Source organism: Eulemur rufifrons, chromosome 9, assembly GCF_041146395.1.
Source record: "Eulemur rufifrons isolate Redbay chromosome 9, OSU_ERuf_1, whole genome shotgun sequence".
Classification (NCBI taxonomy): Eukaryota; Metazoa; Chordata; class Mammalia; order Primates; family Lemuridae; genus Eulemur; species Eulemur rufifrons.
The window spans coordinates 42,090,912-42,114,873 of NC_090991.1; the positions used below are offsets into that span (position 1 = coordinate 42,090,912).

General features: G+C 36.1%; 1 protein-coding gene and 1 non-coding gene across 5 annotated transcripts in view; both read right to left on the bottom strand.

The window, feature by feature from the left end:
• Nucleotides 1–23,962, bottom strand: part of CDC27 (cell division cycle 27) — a 62,653-nt gene that overhangs the window by 32,183 nt on the left and 6,508 nt on the right. For all 4 annotated transcript variants that reach the window (XM_069482749.1, XM_069482748.1, XM_069482746.1 and 1 more), the window contains exons 2-4: nucleotides 16,799–16,874; nucleotides 11,743–11,890; nucleotides 9,653–9,778 (exon numbers count right to left, since the gene is read on the bottom strand). In XM_069482749.1, the coding sequence (XP_069338850.1) occupies nucleotides 9,653–9,778; nucleotides 11,743–11,890; nucleotides 16,799–16,874 (350 nt within the window). The remainder of the gene's footprint in view (nucleotides 1–9,652; nucleotides 9,779–11,742; nucleotides 11,891–16,798; nucleotides 16,875–23,962) is intronic.
• On the bottom strand, nucleotides 13,585–13,687 carry LOC138392724 (U6 spliceosomal RNA). The gene has a single exon (XR_011235009.1). It is a non-coding gene; the product is annotated as a U6 spliceosomal RNA (small nuclear RNA).

Genomic DNA, 23,962 nt, shown 5'->3' on the forward strand with positions numbered 1-23,962 from the left:
TGGAATCTGGACAATATCCTTGGGAACATATATACTTGGAACAATCTGGGAATCATCAAATAGCATTGCTGCCTCCTTAGAAGTTTTTTGTTTTTTTGGTTTTTTTTTTTGAAACAGGGTCTTGCTCTGTTGGCAGGGCTAGAGTGCAGTGGTGTCATCAAAGCTCACTGCAACCTCAAATTCCTGTCCTCAAGTGATTCTCCTGGCTCAGCCTCCTGAGTAGCTGGTACTATAGGTGCACACCAGCATGCCCAGCTAATTTTTCTATTTTTTGTCGAGACAAGGCCTCATTATGTTGCTTAGGCCAGTCTCGAACTTCTCAAGATCAAGCCACATCACCTCAAGTGATCCTCCTGCCTGGGCCTCCCAAGGTGCTGAGATTTACAGGCAAGAGCCACCACGCCCAGCTGAAATTTAAGGAAAAAATAATTGTCACAAGAGTGACATAATCATCTACCAAAGATAAAGGGGTAACTTAAAAATAGGAAATGAAGACAGGGCATAAAAAGACCATTCTATGAAAGTAATAGGGAAGAAAGTAGCAAATTAATGCTTGGGAACTTTTAACATAAGGCTAGGAAAAGGAACATACATTCGAAATCTCAATGTATGAGGATTATCCTAAGCTTCTAACATTTCTGTGACTATTGTTCTTCTATATTTTCTTCTTTAGCTCCTAAATAAAGCCATTCCTTCCAAGGAGCTGGGGACACATAAATTTTAAAACTAATAAAATAAATAAATAAATAAATAAAGCCATTCCCTCTGTCCTCAGACCCCTTCTTTATAAAACCTTCTCTGGTGAGCATCTCTTCTATAGAGATGACAACTAAATCTATTTCCCTGACTTCAAACTCACCTTTCCTCTGCCTACTGGCAGTTTCACCTAGGTTTACTTCCTTACCTAAGGTTTAGTAAGTTCAAAATCAAGTTCATCTCTTCTTCCCAAATCTGTTCTTTCTCATTATTTTTGTGCGTTTTAAGGGCATCACGATTCTTAAAAGTTCACAGACTCAATACATTTTATCTTTGGCTTAAAGTTCCTTCTTCATTTTCACTGTTATGATCTTTATTGCTTCTCATATAAACTATCAATAGATCCCTAGTTAATGCCTCATGTTTCTCTTTCTCTCTCCAATTCATGCCTATATAAAGGGCACCTCCTTTCTTATATAATAGTATTAACCACAGTCTGCCTATTTATCTTTTCATGTGTTCTCTCTTGCAATTTATTATAAGCTTTCTGAGGACAGGGAACTAAGTATTCAAAACAGACACTTATAAAAGTTGCATTAAGTAGGCTGTATGATTTGTGTAAACAGCCAGAAAAGTGGTAAACAATGATTTAAGCACGATAAAACAATCTACCGTGGGAAAATATTCTGGAAATGTCAGAGGTGGTCCTTTGTGATGAAAAACCTCTTTTCCAATATTACTTAAATTATAATTGTATTTTCTTTTTACATTAGCAAAAGAAAAATTCTCTCAAACTTTTGGTAAGTTGGCAAGGCTGACTTTTATAATGAGCCATGATCTGATTAATAGACCACAAAACACAGGACATTTAAAACAAAATTAGTGTCTGCTAAGAGATTAGGTACACATACATGGATAGATGTATATATAAATGATGTAAGAGCTACCTGGGGAAGACGCCAGGTGTGGAGTTATAATAATCTAGCCTGGGAGATAAAACCTTGAATTATTCAATAGAGAAAATATTATAAAAGAGGGCAAAGATTTAAGAAAATTAAACTGCTTGGGGTACTCTAAATTAAGATGGAAATTTTTACAAAATCGAGTGGCTGTAACATAAAATCCAGCCAGGAGTTTCCCAAAGAATAGGAGTAAGAAAATTTATTTAGATGGTATTGGGAAGTAATCAGTTATTTCAGGAATCCGACTTAATATCAGTTGTGTCCTAAACATAGAAGTCTCATGTGCCATGACAGACAAAAAGACTAAAAAGTCTACCAAAATGTCTATCTTGGCTGGGCGCCGTGGCTCACACCTATAGGAGGAGGCGGAGGTGGGAGGATTGCTTTAGCTCAGGAGTTTGAGACCAGCCTGAGGAAGAATGAGATTCTGTCTCTTTAAATAGAAAAATTAGCTGGGTGTGGTGGCATGCGCCTGTAGTCCCAGCTACTGTAGTAGCAGCTACTCGGTTGAGTTGGAGTTTGGAGTGAGCTATGATGATGCCACTGAACTCTAGCCTGGGGGACAGAGTGAGACTCTGCCTCAAAGAAAAAAAAAAAAGTCTATCTTCTCTAGCAAAAAGAAAAGAAAACTTAATATGCGCTACCTACAAAACCATATGTATGTACTGAGATTATTAGGTGTGATTCTGGTCTAAGACAGGTATATGATGGCTAAAATGAAGAGCCAGCTTTTCTCTGGACTAATGGTTCAATAAAATAAAATAAAATAAGAAAAGAAAATGAAAAGCCAGTTTTGGGGCAGGATTGTTCTACTTTTGATACTCAACCTTTTAATCTTTATGATGAATAAAAGTAACCTATTCACATGCCTCTGAAAGGGAAAAAAACGTCCTTCTTCATGACTTACTATAGTGTATGTATTTGTGTACCTATGTGTATACATACATACCACATACCCTTCTGAGGATCTGATTCAACTGTACTTTTGCAACTTTATTAATAATTTTATTTAAAAATAATTAGTAATACATATACAGCCAGGCACCACATGACAACATTTTGGTCACTGAGAGTGTTTAAGATCATGGTCCTGTAAGACTTTAATATCCTATTTTTATTGTATCTTTTCTTTATTTAGATATGTTTAGATACACAAATACTTACCATCGTGTTACAATTGCATATGGTATTCAGTACAGTAACATGCTGCACAGGTTTGTAGCCTAGGAGTATAAGGCTATACCACATAGCCTAGGTGTGTAGTAGGTTATACTATCTGTGTTTGTGTAAGTACACTCTATGATGTTTGCAAACGACAAAATCACCCAAGGACGCATTTCTCAGAGTGTATCCCATCGTTAAGTGACATGTGACTATACACCATTTTTGTGATTTTAACACTTTCCTTTATTTTCTTTTTTTAAACTTTATTTTGGAATAATTTTAGATTCATATAGAAGCTGCAAAAATAGTACAGAGTTCCCATGTATCCTATACTCCGCTTCTCTCAATAACAACATCTGACATAAACTTAGAAACTGACATTAGTATAATACTGTGAACTAAACCACAGAGCTTATTTGGATTTTAGCAGTTTTTACATGTACTCATTTGTGTGTATACATAGTTTTATAAAATTTTATCACATTCACAGATTTGTATAACTACCACCATAAGCAAAATATAGAACTGTTCCAATATCAAAGAAATTTCTTCAGTTACCCCTTTATAGTTACATTCTCACACTAATCCTGAGAATCACTGATCTGTTTTCTATCACTATAATTTTGTCATATCAATAATGTTATATAAATGGAATTATATAGTATGTAAACTTTTGAAATTGGCTTTTTTCACTTGCCATACTGCCCTTGAAATCTATCCAAGTTATTGTATGTATCAATACTGCTGTATATTCCTCTTTATTGCTCAGTGGTAGTCCACTATATGGAGTAATTTATTCATTTGTCCATTGAATTTGGTTTCTTTCCAGTTTGGGGCTTTTATAAATAAAGCTACTATGAACTTTCATGTACAAGTATCACCTTATTCCCACCAGCAATGTATGAGGGATCCTGTTGCTCTGCATTCTCATCAGCACTTGGTACTGTCAGTAGTTTTGATTTTAGCCATTCTAATAGGTGTATAGTGCTATCTAATGCTGGTTTTTAATTGTCCTTCTTTAATGGCTAATGCTTCGGTCATCTTTTCACCTGCTTATTTACCATCCATATATCCTCTTTGGTGAAGTGTCCAATCAAGTGTCTTGCCCATTGTCTAACTGAACTATTTATTTAATATTTTAACTTTTTTGGAGATAGGATCTTGCTCTGTCACCTGGGCTAGAGTGCAGTGGCATCATCACAGCTCACTGCAAGCTCAAACTCCTGGGCTCGAGCGATCCTCCTGCCTCAGCCTCCCGAGTAGTTGGGACTACAGGTGTGCACTACCATGCCTGGTTTTTTAGTTTTTTCTTTTATGTGTTGTCTTTTGGGTGTCACATCTAAAAACTCTTTGCCTAACCCTAGGTCATAAAGGTTTTCTCCTGTATTTTCTTCTAAATTATGTTTTACATTTGAGGTTTAGGTCAAGATTCATTTCTTTGGCCTATAGATATTCAATTGCACCAGTATCATCATTTGTTAAAAAGGGTATCATTCCTCCATTAAATTGCTTTTCACCTTGTCTAAAGTCAACTGACCATGTAAGACTCTGTTTTCAATTCTTTTGGGTCTGTATCCAGAAGTGGAATTGCTAGATCATACAGTAATTCTATTTTTAATTTTTCAAAGAATTGTATTATTTTCATATATCACTAGATTTATCTGATTTGCTAATATTTTATTGAGGATTTTTGTATCTATGTTCATAAGGGATACTGGTCTATACTTTTTTTTGTACATATTTGGTTTTGGAATCAAGGTAAGCTGGCCTCATAAAATGAGTTAGGAAGTATTTATTTCTTCTTGCTCTATTTGCTGGAAGAGATTATGTAGAATTGGAGAAGAATTTTAACTACAAATTAATATCTTGTACAAAAATAGAATGAATAAGATCTAGTATTCAACACAATACTGTGACTATAGTTAACAACAATTTATTGTATATTTTATTTAAAATTTTTTTAAATAGAGATGGGGTCTTGCTATGTTGTCTTGATCTCCTGGCCTCATGAGATCTTCCTGCCTTAGCCTCCCAAAGTGCTGAGATTACAGGTGTGAACCACTGTCCTTAGCCAATATATTGTATATTTAAAAATAATGAAAAGCATGAAATTGGAACGTTCCTAATGTAACAGATTTTGTTGCCCCTCCACCCACAGATATGGAAGGACAAAATTGACGGTGGGGAATATGTAACAGAAAAAAGGGCCTGAAAAAGGGTAAAAATGTTTTCTGTCTCTTCAAAACCCCCTTACCCTTTTTAAGAACTAAAACCTATATCCCTGCCTCAGGCCAGCGGTTGGGAGGGGCAGGGGAATGTCCTTTGTTCTTTGTCCCGCAGGAGATTGCTCAAGAGAATTGTCTAGGCAGAGGTCATGAGAGTGTTTTCGTAGAAGCTGGGATTAATTGGAACCTTTAAAACCTCTGTACTTCTGCTCAGAAGCAGGACGTAGGGAGTCTGCCAACCTCCTCGTTTGCTGGCAAATTAATAAATTTCTCTTTCCTTCTCCCCAAGCCACCTGTCCTTGTCTTCTGATGTGGCCTTGGGGACAAGTGCTGAACTTTTGGTAACACTAATATAAAGAAATGATAAATGCTTGAGGTGATGGATACCCCAATTACTCTGATTTGACCATGATACATCCTATGCCTGTATCAAAACATCACATGTACCCCATAAATATATGCAACCATTACATACTCATAATAACTAAAATTTCTTTCATAATTTTAGGATTAGTCAGATGATCTATTCAGATTTCTCTTTCTTGGGTGAATTTTGATAGTGTGTGGTTTTCAAGGAATTGGCCCATTTTATCTCAGTTGTCAAATTCACGTACATGGAGTTAAGTTTTCAGCATACAGATCCTTTTAATATCTTCAGGTACTTTTTTTCATTCCTAAGTAATTTGTGTCCTCTCTTTTTTGGGTCAGTTTTGGTAGAGTTTTATCATTTTATTGACTATCCAAAGGAGTAGCTTTTGGTTTTAGGGCTTTTCTCTACTGTTTTTCTGCTTTCAATTTCACTGAATTCTACTGCGTAATTTTTCCTACTTTCTATGTGCTTGGATTTATTTTGCTCTTCTTTTTCTAGTTTCCTTTGGCAGAAGCTTAGATTACTGATTTGAAACTGTTCTTTCATAACATAAACATTTTGTGCTATAAATTTCCCCCAAGACATCTTTATCTACATCACCGCTTTTAATATTGTTTTATCCTTTTCATTCAGTTCAATGTGTTTTTAAAATTTCCTGTGAGAATTTCTCTTTGACCCATGAATTATTTAGAGGTGTATGGTTTCATTTTTAAGTGTTCTGAGATTGTCTTTGTCCCTGTACAGCTTTTTGTCATCTAATCCTTTCTTTTAACCAAAGAGTAGTATTTACAATACTTCATTTTAGTTAATCTTCTAAAAGTAATATGGGGCTCTTTAAGAATTGCTATTTCTACAACATTCCTCCCTTATTAAAATTTTGACAACTTCTAGGCCGGGCATGGTGGCTCATGCCTGTAATCCTAGCACTCTGGGAGGCCGAGGCGGGAGGATTGCTTGAGGTCAGGAGTTCAAGACCAGCCTGAGCAAGAGCGAGACCCCCATCACTACTAAAAATAGAAAGAAATTAGCTGGACAACTAAAAATATATAGAAAAATTAGCCAGGCATGGTGGCACATACCTGTAGTCCCAGCTACTCGAGAGGCTGAGGCAGAAGGATTGGTTGAGCCCAGGAGTTGGAGGTTGCTGTGAACTAGGCTGATGCCATGGCACCCTAGCCTGGGCAACAGAGCGAAACTCTGTCTCCAAATAAATAAATAAAAATAAAATTTTGACAACTTCTTTCATAAATCCTCCACCCTTTACTTTTTGTTTATCAGTTCTCTCAAATAATTTATAGTATTCAAACATCTATTTTCTTTTGGAAGTCACTCTATACATACAAGATGATGTCAAATTTTACTTTTTCTATCAAGTCTTTCTTAGTTTCCTAGTTCTTCTTAACCAGGAAGAACTGATTATTTTCTCATTTGAACAAAATACTGCTCAAATTTTATCACAGCACTTTTATTGTGACAATAAAACCTCAGGCCAGGAGGTGGCTCACACCTATAATCCCAGTGCTCTGGGAGGCCTAGGCAGGAGGATTGCTTGAGGCCAGGAGTTCAAGATCAGCTTGGGCAACAGTGAGACCTCATCTCTATAAAAAATAAAAACATGAGCTGGGTGCAGTTGACTGGCACCTGTAGTTCCAGCTACTCAGGAGGCTGAGTCAGGGGGAAGATTGATTGCTTGAGTCCCAGGAGTTCATGGTTACAGTGAGCTCTGATGGGGCCACTGCATTCCAGTCCAGATAAACAACCAAAAAACGTACTGAGAGTGGAAAAAACAATATTCAATGTGCTTTTATCCTATTCTCTCACTTACAACAATTATCATCAACACAGAAGCCTTCTGTGATTAAATATATAGGAGTTTTTCCTCATACTCCAAGCGGTGGACACCAACTGGGTGTCCTCTAATTCAACTTTTTGAGATAGGGTCTCAAATTACCCACCATGCCCAGTTAATTTTTTTACCCACCATGCCCAGTTAATTGTTTTTTTGACAGGGTCTCACTTTATCACCAAGGGTGGAATGCAATGGCATGATTCACTGTAGCCTCAAATTCCAGGGTTCAAGTGATCCTCCTGCCTTAACCTCCTAAGTAGCTGGGACTACCAGTAGGTGCATACGGCCAGGGTGGCCTAATTTTTTATTTTTTCATAGAGACTAGGTCTCACTGTGTTGCCCAGGCCAGTCTCAAACTCTTTGCCTCAAGTGATCCTCCTAACTCAGCCTCCCAAAATGCTAAGATTATAGGTGTGAGCCACCATGCCTAGACCCTAATTCAATTTAATTCTGATGCTATCCACCTGGGGATAGCCTCAGATCCCACTGGTGGAGGGGTCAGTCCCTAAGACTGTACCTCACTTCAGACACAAGTGGCAAGTCTGGGCCTCTGGAACTTCTGACCACCTGGCTATAAAGCTGGGTTCCCACACCCCCTCCTCAGGTTTGATTAATTTGCTAGAGTGGCTAACAGAACCCAGGGAAACATTTTTTTTTTTTTACCAGTTTATTATAAAGGATATTACAAAGGATACAGTTAAAAAGAAAGAAGTATGGGGGAAGGGGTATAGCACATCCATGCCTCCCCAGGTGTGCTGCCCTCCAGGAACCTCCATGTGCTCAGCTATCTGGAAGCTGTCCGAACCATCCTTTGGGTTTTTATGGAGGTTTCATTATATAGGTATGATTGCCAGGGGGGTGGGGAACTTGCAGCCTTTTGTCTGAATTCAAATTTCACAGAACAAATCCAGATTTGATCGAGGGGTTGCACTTGGGGAACTGGAGGGCCACATTTAATTAATTAATCATTAAACCATTTGCCATTGGTGATCAACTTAACCTTCAGGCCCCTCACCCCCGCGCCGCCCCCCCCCCCCCCACTTCCTGGAGGTCAGGGAGTGGGGCTGAAAGTCCCAACCCTCTAATCCTGCCTAGGTCTTTCCAATGACCAGCCCCAATCCTGAAGCTATCTAGGAGCTGCCTGCCAGCCACCAGTCAACTTGTTGGCGTACAAGAAGATACCACTTTGGAGGTTTAAAGATTTTAGGAGCTGTATGCCAGGAAACAGGTTGAAGACCAAATATATATTTCACAATATCAAACTTAACAAATTTTTGTTTAGTGCTTCTCTCATCCTACTCTATTATAAACCTTTGAGGTGGGGACTGTGAATTATTTATAGTTATATTCCCAGTGCCAAGTACTATGCTTAGCTATAATGGAGGATAGATCGCAAAAAATATATATATATATATATTTCTTGAATATATATGAAGAATCATCATTGCATGAACTAATTCAATACTTCCAGCCCTTTTTTTCAGATAAATGAAGATATTGATATATCTTTACTTACTCCTATTCTCAAGGGTAGTGTCAATGGCTGGATATACTCCAAAACACTCCAAAATTCAACCAAATAATTTATTTTTTCAAAAAGACATTTTTCGTTTTATTTTTTACCATTATTCGCATTAGCCTCAACTTATCTTAAAACAGATGCTATCCTGCTTCTTTAGACAAGCAGTCCTCAGTCACTTCTTCCCTGATACATAACAGATGACATTCACACATGAGAAGCACTCCTACGGGCAGTTATGAAAAATTCCTAATTATATCTCCACTCCCTACTCCCTAACTCCAAAAGTATTTCAGAATGAAAACAGGTGAGAACAATGTTATTGTAGTGATAATTTTGAATTCATTTGCTTTTTAAAAATTTAATTTAAATAAATTTAAAAATTATTTACAAAATCACAATTATTTCAACTACCACTGTAAGAAATTTCTTGTGACATACTTCAAAATCACTCTGATGTACTACATGAGAACTACTATTTTTTATTACTGAAACTTGCCTTCAAGCCTCTTTCCTAGGAGCAGGACTGATATTTAATATTACAGAAAACAAATTTCACTCTTCTTTTTCTTCAGCAGATCACATAAAGATACTCTTTTCACCCAAGGTAAAAAAACTAACATATGCGCACTCAACTGTTACGCAGTGTTGCTGTACCTATCATCATTAAGGCTAAGTGGAGAGTCAAAAATGGGAACAACATCTCCACTATATTATAGGTTTAACAAGGTCAGAGAATCAGAAGATTGTGTACTACTACTCAGCCAAGTGCTAGTTGATAAACACAGATAAATGTAAGTTTTTTAAACTACAAAGCATTCTCATATGGGAAATGCTTTTCTGACAAATTGGACCATTCTTACTTACCAATATACATGTCCCAACAATGAAAGAGTAAAACAAGCTGAATCACCAAATTCAGTAACAATATCATCATGGCTTTTCTGCTTATTAAACACTCCACCAGATAAGATCTGTTCCCCTTCTGCAAGCCTTTAAAATATAAGTTTACAGATTTTTAAAAAACAATACAGAAAGCACTTCATATAAAGACATTCTTCATTTCCAACGTACTTGTCTAAGTATGAAGATGAATTTTTTTAATTAAAAAATTTTTTTTTAAAAAAATTGAGAGGCGGGAGGATCACTCGAGGTCAGGAGTTCAAGACCAGCGTGAGCAAGAGCGAGACTCTGTCTCTACTAAAAAATAGAAAGAAATTAACCAGACAACTAAAAATATATAGAAAAAGTTAGCCAGGCATGGTGGCACATGCCTGTAGTCCCAGCTACTCGGGAGGCTGAGGCAGGAGGATTGCTTGGGCCCAGGAGTTTGAGGTTGCTGTGAGCTAGGCTGATGCCATGGCACTCTAGCCCGGGCAACAGAGTGAGACTCTGTCTCAAAAAAAAAAAAAAAAAAAAAAATTGAGAATAGTGGTAAACATGTATTTAGAATAATTTTGGAGGCTGGAAATTTATGCTCTTAAATTTTCAGTTTTGTCTTTAAAAATAGAACCAATACAATTTAGTCTCTGTATGTATAAATCCAGTCTGAGCAACACATTCATTACTCACGTCAGAAGAACTAGAAGATGATCTGGGGAAGGGGGGGTGAATATAAATGGTTTTCCATTAACAGATGTGGTGGCTCTTCTTAGTTCTATAATTCCTTGAAAGAGGAATTTGCACTCAAATCAAACAAGTCTAATATATTTTAATTAAAAAGTACATACTTAATGGCCTCAGTCATTTTAAGATTTAAAAATGAAACTTGACTAGTACTTCATCTCTTTTTGTTGATATTTTCTCAATATAGAAAATCATAAATATTCTCCAAATGAAAAAAAAATTTCCCTGATTTCACTATATATTTTTAGTGTATCAGAGTCTATAATGGTTTGTGTTTTAAATTGTTTGATTAAAAACCATTGAAATCATCATATGGAAAACTCTCAAGTAAGTTTACACAGCATATCCTGAACACAAAAGGTGAATATTTAAAGTCCCTTTTACTGTCAATGGGACTTTTAAAAAATATAAATATTTATAAATGGGATAAAGAATGTCAACACGTAAGAATTGGCTTAAGAAATCGGCAAATTAAATAAGAAAGTAGATTAAGAATTCAACATTAGAATCTTTGGATTTTAAAAATAATTCACTAACAACTATCTTAGAAGTTTTAAATATTATTTTAGCTAGCTTTAATTAAAAAGTCATCAATTAGTCACTGGACAAATAATGTAATTATTTATCGGTCTATGGTAACTTTACAAGACTTATTTGTATCTTCCCACTGTAAACCTACAAACTAAATATACATACAGGCTTTTTGAAAATATTTGTTTAGTCACTTTTACCATTATTCCCTCTCTGTTTTTAATTTTTAAAAATTTTTTTCCTTTTTTACTCCTCGCCCCTTCCCCCTCATTTTTCCAACTCTTATAGCACAGAAAAAAGTTTAACAGAACTCTCTGTACCTCTAGCTGCCTCCAAATATGGAATAGGGATAGCTGACTTGGTTAACTGCAATGTACAAAAGAAGTGCTCAAGAAAACAATCTTGAAAGGAAACTACACAACCACCTAAACATAGGAGAGCACTAATCTCAAGTGAACTGGCAGGTTTTCAGGTTTATTCAACTTGGTCTTTGAAAGCAAAGGAAAGAAAATATTTGTGACCATTTCAGAAACTGATAAGAATTAGTTATAACTTAAGTTTCTCCAGAGTTAAATTCTATTATTACCATAACAATGAAATCTCCATAACATAAATAATGCCATAGGCAACAGTGTTAATATTTCAAATGTTACTGAAATAAACAAACCCCTATAATCAAGAAAGATATATTACAGAAAGAAAAAGAGGGAAGAAAGGCAATCAATCAGATTTAATCTGTCAAAAGAATTTTATCCAAAATTCTACAGTGTAAGTAAAACAAAATTAGCTAGAAAACTTACTTGCTGAGATCAACACAACATTTTGCAAGCAGGTATTTGCATTGTGGTGTAGTACAACTGTGTCCTTTCAAGAGTTTATATGCTTTATATGCCTTTCCTGAGCGGTAATAACAGGTTGCCAGTAAAAACAAGGCTTCTTCTGAATGTACTAAGAACAGACATTAAAAAAAAGTTGGCTGTTGTTCAGTATATTGAATAGTAATCAGTTTATCTGGCAATAAACAAGGTTAACAAAAAAAGGGCATGCTATTTAATATAAAACAATCACTTATTAATTCAAATTTGAATTATGGAGAAATATTTTGCTAATATAAGTTAATTCCCCAGCTCCTGATTACCTTCTCTTGAAAAGGAACCAAGGAAATAATACAATGAAGACAATCAGGGTATTCTCTGTAAATCCTTAAGAAAAGCAACCCTCCCCCCCTTTAGATAGACCACCAGCAAACCATCTTTTTTTAAGGTAATATTTTTCTAATAAACTTTTTGTGATGACAGAAGTCAAATTTTATTAGCAGGAGAAACTGAAGGTAAGTAAACCTAATAACCAATCTGAAATAATTCCTACATTAAAAAAATATCGCATTGAAAAAAACATTTGTTTCTAACACCAAATATATACTAAATTATATTTAAGATAAAGATAAAGAAAAAATTCTAAATTGTGAATATCTACACCATTTTGCCATCCAGTTGACAGACTTAAGCAGTAACAATAATTAAATTGCTCTCCAATGGCAAGAGCTGAGTTATTAATCAAAGTGTCCCCTTTTCTTTACAGTAGGAAATGCCCCCTTCCCTTTCAGTTAATGAAAGTTAGAGTTATTTACTCTGTCTCTCTCCCAAACTGATCATCACTTCACTTCTATCCTCACAACCTTGAAACCAATCCAGGTAAGTCTATAGAGGCAACAATAAAGGGGATGGAAAGAAAAGAGGGAAAAACCACAAACCTATGCTTCTAAAAATGGGTTACACAAATAATACCAGTGGACTGAAGGATCTTCCAAGCCAGTGGTTTTCAAACGGTGGTCCCTGTTCCAGGATCAGCATGACTTGGAAACTTGCTAGAAATGCAAATTCTTATGGACCACATCAGACACACTAAATCAGTAATTCTGGGAGTGGGGACCAGCAATTTGTGTGGTTGACAAACTCATCAGGTACTTCTTTGGCACACTAAAGTTTAAGAACCACTGTTCTAAAGTACAAACTTGCCATATCTTCCTGCAAAGTCAATTCCATTTCAAGATTTGGGATAAAATAGTAATTTGAAATTTTACTCATAAGTTTTTTGTCATCTATATCTGCAAGCAAAAACCAACAGAACCCTTTTTCTTTCGTTCATCTTATGATTTTTCATGAAACCCTAAAGTAAGAAATAATATACAGTAAATGATAAAAAATTTTGGCACATGTATGTTAATGGCATATATAGCAGTACTAGTGCTACAGGTGCAAAAAAAACGAACGGTGAGCTCAGGAGTTCCAGACCAGCCTGAGCAAGAGCAAGACCCCATCTCTACTAAAAATAGAAAAAATTAGCTGGGCAACTAAAAATAGAAAAAATTAGCTGGGCAAGGTGGTATGCAGCTGTAGTCCCAGCTACTTGGGAGGCTGAGGCAGTAGGACTGCTTGAGCCCAGGAGTTTGAGGTTGCTGTGAGCTAGGCTGATGCCACGGCACTCTATCTGTCTCAAAAACAAATAAATAAAAATAAATAAATCATATTTCATACATATGTATATATCTTGAAGGGCCTACCCCATTAGTTGCATTAATGTATTTTTTCCTCATAATCTAACACTATTTCTATTTTTTCCATAGCACTCAGTTCTATTTATTCTTACTTTTTTTTTTCTTTTTTTAAAATTTTTTGCGCAGGGGCCATGCTAATCTTCTCTGTATCGTTCCAATTTTAGTATATGTGCTGCCGAAGCGAGCACAGTTCTATTTATTCTTAACAGTTAATCAATTAGCAATGGAGAAAAACCTTGGTCAAGGGGATTGGGTATTGGCAGTGAAAGGAAAAATATGTGGTTACGGTGGGGGAAAGGAATATGGAAGGAGATAATAAAATTAAAACAGAATTAAGACAGAATTTTTCCAAACAGCAAATCTCAACTCACTAGTGGACTGCGAAGTCAATTTATTAGGTATCAACCTGCATTAAAACAACAACAACAACAAATCACTCAATAGAAATATCAGAGTACATCATATATAATAATAAGAGTAAAAAAAAAAATCTGAAAAGCTACTGTAATAGGATTTGCTAGGGAGAGAGGGAACTTCTAAAGGACTTCTTGTGTGCCACAAACTATAGCAGATTCTTTACATATATTACCATATTTAGTCCTTAAAACTATCTTGTTAAATAGATAGTTCTCTTCCCATTTTAAAGATGAAGAAAATTAGGCTCAGACTAACTTCTTTCCTAAGATCAAACAGCTAATGAACATCTGAGTTGAGATGCTCTCTAACATCATTCCGCTGTTCTTTCCCTCTTACACCACAATCTTACACAGACTATGAAACTCTTGGGAGAAAGACAAATGGGTGACAAGGAATTAGTGAAAATGAGAAATTATTTCAAGCATTTGGCTTACAGAAGATCCTAGCCATCAACTCCTTTAGCCTCATGCCTTGCTAGATGTCTTTCCCCAAAACACAGGAATTGCCACTAGTGGCAGGCAGTGAGCAAAGGGTCAATCACGTTACATCCAGCATTATTCGCTCTGATCAACTGATACTGTCAGCCACAAACACCATGTTGACAAGAACCCTGAGGTTGGTTCAGTGGAAATAAGTACTGTGGTGGTTTAATGATGCCTACTATGGTTGCAAATCAGAGAAGTGGTACTCTTGGTAAAATGTAACGAGATAGATCTACTACTTACTGCCTGTGGACAGTGGTCTCAGTTTCTTCATCTATAAAATGGCAATAGCAATGTCTGTCTTATAGGATTACTGAAGATTAAATAAGTAACTAATATTAAGTACTTAGAACAGTACACAGGTAAGAAATTAATAAATAGTAGAATTATTGTCATTTTTATTGAGCTGGATAATACCTGCTCTCAGCGCACTTAAATTCTAAAATCTTCCCTCATAGAAATATATGGTTAGGCTCTAGATTGAGAGAAACTAACATTTACTGAGTAACTTTCCAAGCCTCAAGCAGAAACACTGAATTAAACAAACACCTGAATAAAAAAAGGCAGCACTGTTTCTGGTTGAGAAGGAGAGAAAAATATAAAATAATAGACATGTCAATATTTCGTAAATTAATTTATAGATCAGATCAAAATCTTTGTATAATTTTAACATAATAAAATGCACATGGAAAAATGAAAGAGTGAAAAAAAGGGTAAAAGGGGTAAAGACTTCTTATTATAGAATGAATTGGAAAGGAAAAAAAGCAATGACAGGAGGTATGCCTTATTAAATATTAAAAGATAACAGTGTAAATTATAAATATGATATTGGGTTAAAAACAGGAAATTAACCAATGGAACAGAGGAGAGATTCTGGAGGCAGAGCCAAACATTTTTAAAAATTAAGATAAAACCAAGTAAAATACTAAGTGGGAAGAAAAAAAAGCACTATTTAACATACAATACTGACTAAATTAAATAATAATGTGAAATAAAATAATTTCTGGCTCATATCTTACTCAATATACTATCATAAATTCTTCAAAATTTTTTTAAACTACCAAGAACCATATATTTATTGTAGTTATAAAAAGACAATTTTCCAGCTAATGAGGCAATAAGAAAAATTACAATTGACAAAGTACATATGCAATAAACAAAGATTAGCTCATAGCAATGGGAACAAATTTTAAATACTTGAGAAAATATCCAGAATTCCTAATAGTTGTAAAAACATAAGTCAAAATACTTCACATTTCTCAAGTAAGCAAAAAATACATCAAAATGGTCAAATCTGATACAGATAGGATTATGAAGAAGTTGTATTCTTATGTTGTCAGTAACACCCCAGATTATTACCTTCTTTCCGCTGGGTTAACAACTGGGCAAAAGGTAATTTGTTGTAGAAATGATCATACCCTTGACTTATAAATTCCATTTTAGAGTATATAACCCAAGGAAATGACTCAAAATTAAAAAAATGCTGCACACAATTACCTATACCAGCATCTTAGAAACAGAATTATAACTTACTAGTTAAAGAGAAATTATAACTTAACAGAAACAAAACATACATTACCACTAATGTTTATTGAGCATTTATTACCATGCCAGATGGCTGTGCCAAATGCTTTAAATATAGTATCTTATTAAATTTTTTAATTCTAAGATACAATTATCTTTATTTTTTTTTCTGTTTATTTTTTTTATTTTTTTTTTATTATTTCTTGTACAATGATATGAAATAATATGGGAAATATTCATGATAAATTATTAAGTGAACAATGCAAGTTAAAAACAACAGTTTCATATTTTTTTCCCCACCCCCCCCTTTCCCGAGTCAGCACCTTCAAGTGTTACCACTCCCCAAACGGTGTGCAATGCACTCATTGTGTAGGCATACCCCCATCCCCTCCCCCACCCCCACCTCAGTCTGATGTCCAATTGGTGTCGTTCCCAGATTTGTATTTAGGTGATTATTATCTTTATTTTATAGATGAAAATTCTGAGATGTTCAGACATTAAAGTAACTTGTCCAAGGTTCTAAAATTGTATATTTAAGTGACAGGGTTAGGATTTTTAAATTCTAAATCCATGCTCTTAGCCATAGAATATAGACTGTGTTCTAATAACAATAATTAAAAAAACCTGGGAAAAAATATTTAAAGATTGGAAAATGATTAAGTAAATCATAGTGCATGAATCTGAATCAACTCTACAGTTATTAAAAGCAACATGTAAGAGAACTACACAAATACAAAAGTTCTTATGAACTAGAGTCAAGCAGAAAGAAAAAACAAGAAAGTGATACCCAAAATCTTGTTACAGTCATAAAAAGTGATAGAATTCTATATATTTTATTCATTTATAGAGTTTTATAGAAATGAACAGATTACAAACCTTCTGCATACAGCCGTTCTGCGAGGAAAACTGCATCTCGGTAAGCATAGTGGTTTAGTGCTTGCCATATAGCAGCCTGTAAGTGCATTAAAAAGAACATAAATATACATACATACAGAGTTTCAAGGTAACTACCACCACAGAGCTTTGCATATAATTCTCAAATTAATAACCCTAATTAAGTGACGAAACCTCAATGTCCACAGAAGAAACTCCATAGAGTGTTAGATAAGGCTCTTCACAGCATGGCTCCTAATATATCTGAGTTTATGCATTCAACTCCACGGACTTTTAGGCTTCTGCGCCTTTGCACATCCATTTCCTTCATCGGGTAACGTGGGCTCCCTCACCAACCTCCCCTTACAAATTCTCATCTCTAAAGACCCAGGTTAAATAACATCTATTCCGTAAAGCTTTCCTGGCTCATCTCTAGCCATTTCTTTTTTAACATACATCTTCTAGTAGAGCACTCATATTATATTACAGTTATTTGTTTACAGGTCTGCCTACTCTACTAAAGTGCAGGCTCTTAATAGCAGTGGTTCCCAACCACATTACTTGATACACATGAGGGAGATGTTTGAATGTATGTGATTCTCCCATAAAAACTTCCCCACCTATTACCTTTAATGCCACCCAATTCTCACCCACTCAAGGAAGCATACTGGAATGCAAATGAGTAAAGTTATCATTGAAATAACCTTCAATTTATTTGAATATGTTTTAGAATTATGAAACATAAAGTATGTATCAGACAGAAGGACATCTTAAGTAACAATAAACAAAAATACTTAGACCTATGAACTCTCCACTCAGTTCAAGAAATAAAATATTACCAATATCTTTGAAGCCCTCATGTGCTCCTTTTTGATAATATTACCTCTTCCTGCCCTAAAGAGGAAATACCCCAGATGGGATATATGGACACCCTAAATCTTGTTGACCTTTCTTTGGGTTTTCTTCACAATTTTATACATTTGAATATATCATCCCTAAGCAGTATAACATTTACTTTCCCGTTTTTGAACTTTATTTAAATACAAAGTGCTGTATATATTCTGTTATGACTTGCTTTTGAAATCCAACATTATATTTTAAAAATTCATCCTTGATATGTAGCTGGAATTCATTTTAATTGCTGAATAGTGTTTCCATTGTATAAATATACCAAAATGTTTTGTTTTGTTTTTTTTTTTTTGCAATTACAGCAAGACTGCAACAAAAACTCTCATATTCATCTCTTGAGGAACATGTTTAAGAATCTTTCTAGCCGGGCACAGTAGTGTGTGCCTGTAGTACCATCTACTTGGAAGGCTGAGGCAAGAGGATGGCTTGAGATCCAGGAGTTCGAGGTTGTGATGCACTATGTGCCTGTGAGTAGCCACTGCATGCTATCCTGGGCAATACAGCCAGACCCCATCTCAAAAAAAAAAAAAAAAAAAGGCAACAACCCCCAAACCAAACCAAAACAAACAAACAAATGAAAAAGAATCTCTCCAAATTAGGATATATATACTTAGGAATAAAATTACTGGGTTGTTGAACATGTACATGCTCATCATTAGTAGGTAATGTCAAATCATTTTCTGAAATCATTGGGGTTTGGTTTTTTTTTTTTTTTTTGAGACAGAGTCTCACTCTGTTGCCCAGGCTAGAGCGCCATGGCGCCAGCCTAGCTCACAGCAACCTCAAACTCTTGGGTTCAAGCAATACTCCTGCCTCAGCCTCCTGAGTAGCTGGGACTACAGGCATGCGTCACCATGCCTGGCTAATTTTTTCTGTATTTTTCTATATTTTTAGTTGTCCATATAATTTCTTTCTATTTTTAGTAGAGACGGGGGGGGGGGGGGGGTCTCACTCTTGCTCAGGCTGGTCTCGAACTCCTGAGCTGAAATGATCCGCCTGCCTTGGCCTCCCTGAGTGCTAGGATTACAGGTGTGAGCCACAACGCCCAGCTGAAATCATTGGTTTAATTTACATTCTCATTAACAATATATGAGTTCCCATTACTCTGCATCCTTGCCTACACTAAGTATTGTCAAACTTTTAAATTTTTACCAATCTGATGGAATAAAAGTCTCCAATTAATTTTTAAAATACAGCTCATTTATAAACTTACAAATTTTTAATAATAAACTACTTTTGAGATATTTCACAACTGATCATGATATAACACAGTTATCTTTTATTTTTAGCATGTCCACAAGTTCATAATTTGAATGACTTAATAAGGGTTACAATGAGCCAGTAAAATCTGGTTACCAATCACTAGCTAATATTGTAACTGTACATCTGGATTATGGTAAGTGATTAATATGCCTTGAATAGAGAAAAAGCTCAATGAATTTTGTTAAATAAGCAAATATTTATTCCTAATAGTAGTCAATGACTTAGTCCAAAGGTATATTTTTCTATTTCCTCAAGAAAGAACAGTAAGGAACTTGGCTGGGTGCAATGGCTCATGACTGTAATCCTACCACTCTGGGAGGCCAAGGTGGGAGGATTGCTTGAGCTCAGGAGTTCAAGACCAGCCTGGGCAAGAATGAGACCCCATCTCTGCAAAAAACAGAAAAATTAGTGAGGCTTATGGTGTGTGCCTGTACCCTACCTACTTGGGAGGCTGAGGGAGGAAGATCACTTGAGCCCAGGAGTTGGAGGTTGCAGTGAGCTATGATGACGCCACTGCACTCTACCCAGGGCAACAGAGTAAGACTCTGTCTCAAAAAAAAAAAAAAAAAATATGTACATCATATAAATAGAATCATATAATATTTAAACTAAAAAAAACCCTTAGTTTTGAATATCCTATAGTAACACAGACACAGGCGAAATTTTTTTCCTTCCTATGTTTGTGTTCTTAACCCAGTCATTTCTTGCTACTTCAAAGAACTAGCTAACACTCTGCTACTCAAAGTGTGTTCCTTAGAGTAGCAACACTTGCATCACCTAGGAGTTTTCTAGAATGTGTAGAATCTCAGACCCTACCAGTCTGCATTTCAACAAGATCCCCAGGTGAATTATATGCATATTAAAATTTGAAAAGCCTGATCTAAAAGATTTATTCTAAATAAAAACCCCCTTGCTCAAAAAAATCCCCAAAGCCAAAGAGGGGGTCTCATCCAATGTTAATCTAAGACATTATGAGTGAAATAATTTCTAATTCTACAGGCCATGTCCCTTTGCTTTAAAGAAAGGCTTGAATTACTCAACTCCCGAGCTCTCTTGTTCATAGGTCTTCACACTTCTTCTTGGTCACCATTTCTTAAATCTATTAAAATATTTTATGTATCAATGGAAATTAATCATGAATACCACCTCCTATCACAATCCACCCAAATAAGGCTACTAAGAAATCTCCCTTTGTCTGAAAATTAATGTCAACTTCCATTTCACTTTCCCCAATATTTTCAGAAGTAGTTGGCATATCCTGTTAGATGACTTCAATAGTGACAGTTTCTAGGCTGCTCTGAATCAGAGAAATCCTGGGATTTCCAGATGCTTATAACTAATTCTGTATTAAAGATAATTTGTTGCCAAAAAAGATGATTTATCCCAACACCTCCTAGTCTTAATTTCCAGAAGACAAAGGGGTTGATACAATTGTAATTTTGCCATACTTCATTTCTCTGCCAGCTGTCTTACATGCTTGTTTCTGGAATACCTCCATATAAATTAATACCACAATGCCCCTCAATCTCACAAAATGGAGAACACTGGCTCCCAACAGACTCAGGTCCACACCCCTTTTGCAAATAGAGCAACCAAGGGGCACCAGGCAGCACCTGGAAGACTGGGCAGTGGGGTGGGGCGGGGGATGCCCTCTGGTCCTGAGAATGGGTTATTTAACTAAGCCAGGGCTGAGGATGTCCGTAATGGGTATGCAAACTGGACTGTGACCGGCCAAACCCTGTGGAGTGTGCCATTTCACAGAGACCCCATCAGACCCCAGTTTCCATCTCTATTCCCCATTCACCCACCCAGGAGGCAGAGAAGGGTCTTCTTGCCTGCAAGCTGTGTTGGAACTCATCCTGTCCCAGAATTACGTTCTTCAAACACAAATATCTTCACTGGGAAACAGGAGACGATAGTGAGAAGCTTACATTCAAACTCCTGATCTACGACTTACTAGTCATGGGCAAGTAATGTTATGGCTCTTAAGTCTTAGTCGCTTCTTTTAAACTGTAAGACTCCAGTTGAGTACATACATAACGATTCCTAGCACATACCTAATGATTACGTAATAAATTTTAGCTACTGCCATCATCATGTCTTCCTCCCTGATCAAAACCTTCTAATGGTTCCTCTTGGAGAAACCTAGAGTTTACAAAAACGTATCTACGGAATAAAGCACATACTCTTTAGTAAGATTTTCAAATCACATCTGGCTTCAACTTCTCTCTTTCAGCTGTTTTCACATCCCACAAAAGCTGCCTATGGTCTAGAATCAGAAAAATCCTCCGTTAGTTCCTAAAAATTAACTGTATTTTCATACTTCAAAGTGTTTGCTAACATTGTTGCCTGTTTGATCTCTTGTCTTTAATTTCCGTCTCCTCCTGAGATTTTAGTCATTCTTTCTCCCAAATTCAGCTTGCATGTTCTCTTGCCTTTCATGAAGCCTTCCTAGATCTATCTCATGCAATTATTAACCGCTTGATACTATGAGGTTCTGCATAATTTTGTTTATACTTTCTTATATCAGGCTGTTTATTAGAATTACTTGGTTATTTGCCTATTATTTTGCCCTGAACTTCTCGAGAACAAAAACTAGATTATTTTTCTCTATAATTCGTTCATTATCCTAGTTAACTAGTTACTTCCCTAATTATCCTAGATAACTGCCTTCAAACATAATAAATGCTCAATAAATGTTTGCTGAATGAATGAATGTGTGTTTTGGAACTCTGAATCCATTTTGCATTTACTGACATACAAACTTTTAGAAACCCAATCTGGAGCTAAAACAAAAGTTAAGACAGTCTTACTATAATTAACTTTTACTACTATGAATAAAAGGGAACATTAATGTTAACAATATAAAACAATACAAAATAACATCTAGTTCTTTCTTCCTTACCACAATAAACAAAACATTAAAAAGCAAAGGAAGAATCTGGAAAGGAGACTTGGGTCAAAGTCTGACAGAGGGGTTGGAATAGATCAGACTTTGGGCAATAAAATCATGGTGGTGTGATCTTGGAAGATACCCAGACTTTTCTAGTTAGTAGCAGTTTAGAGCATGTTGTTTACTTCCCTCCATACTACTCAGATCATTTACCTTGTCATACCACTTGGTGTGCCTACCACTTTTGAAAAATAACATTCAGCCATCCAGTAAACTTTCACTGAACACCCCCCATCTACTTTGCTACATGATCCTGATTTCAGCAAAAAACAAAATAATGTAAAAAACCCAACTAGTTTGAGAAAATAAAGTTATTCAGGTGGGCTACAGAAAGGCTTAAAACATTTTGGATTTTCAGGTATCTACTGACAATAAGAAATTATGAATAAGCCAGCCATTATCCACAGGTACCTGGCTGGTCACTGTCCTTGTGGGTGCTTTTGTTTTCTTATCATACAATTAGGAAGCTGAACCTTAGAAGAAAAATATGTGGGGTTAGTAAGGAGTGAATATAAACTCACCACTATCCAGCCTACATTTCCTGTACACTACAACATAGCAAAGAGATAGATAAAATGTAATGTGATAAACTATAGATGTTCTCCTCTGAGAATTCCAACATTTGGATTGCATAGCAACCCAAAAAATGTCACTCAGAAAACAACATGCTAGGCCAGGCGCGGTGGCTCACACCTGTAATCCTAGCACTCTGGGAGGCCGAGGCGGGTGGATCGTTGAGCTCAGGAGTTCGAGACCAGAATGAGCAACAGCAAGACCCCGTCTCTACTAAAAATAGAAAGAAATCAGCTAGACAACTAAAAATATATGTAAAAAATTAGGCGGGCATGGTGGCGCATGCCTGTAGTCCCAGCTACTCGGGAGGCTGAGGCAGAAGGATAGCTTGAGCCCAGGAGTTTGAGGTTGCTGTGAGCTAGGCTGATGCCATGGCACTCTAGCCCGGGCAACAGAGTGAGACTCTGTCCCCCAAAAAAAAAAAAAAAGAAAAGAAAAGAAAACAACATGCTAAAAGGCATTCAAATCTAATTTGACTCAACAATTATTTTTTCAATGCTTAATATCATCTCCATACCCTAATCCAGGGCAGATAAAGAGGATCCCTCTGCCACTTACTAATCAAGATGACCAAGTCATTTCTCTGAGCTTTAATTACCTATAAAATAAAGGTTAAAAACACCTAACTCCAACATAGGTGTGTGAAAATCTAGCTCTGTGCTTTATTAAATTCTAAACTCTCAGAGTCAGATCTGATCTTTTGGTGTTCCTACCAGACCAGGTATGACCTAGAGTTCTGGAAACGCACATAGGTATCTTTCAAAATGACATTCACTTTTGAAATTAGGCAACTGCAGTAATAATGAAAGGAAGAAACACAATAAACATTTACATTTTTAAAGCAGACTGCATTTTGCCTGGATTATTTTAACAGTGTCTTAATTGGCCTCTCTCAATTCCTTTCCACCTTAGGAGCCATTCCGTCACTGTGGGCTTTTCACAAATCAGATCTGATCATGTTACCTCCTTGCTTAAAATCCTTTAGTGGCTTCTCTTTGCCCTTATAATAAAAACTAAAGCCACTAGACTAGGCAGTGTGGTATGGTCCATGCTTACCTCTCCAGTTCATCTTTTATCATGTTCTCTTATGCACTCTGTGCTAGCACCATAACAGCCTTCTTTCAGCTCCTTAAATCTGCCATGTTACCCTCCTGCCACAGTCCTCTATATGTGCCATTCACTTTAACTGGCACACTCTTCCCTTCCTCCAACTATGAGATTCTAGTCCTTCAAATTCCTTTCTGAGAGAGGGCTTTTTTGGGACGCCCAGATGAGATTAGGCATGCTTCTTATACACGCTAATAGCACCAAGTACCTTGCCTTTGTAATACTTCTCAATGCTATAATTTTGTATTAATTAGGAGAGTATTTCAGTAATGTCTTCCTCACTGTATTATAAACTCCAGGAAGGTAGCGAGTACATACGTTTTTTTCACTATTACACTACCAGCATCTATCACGTACTTTTA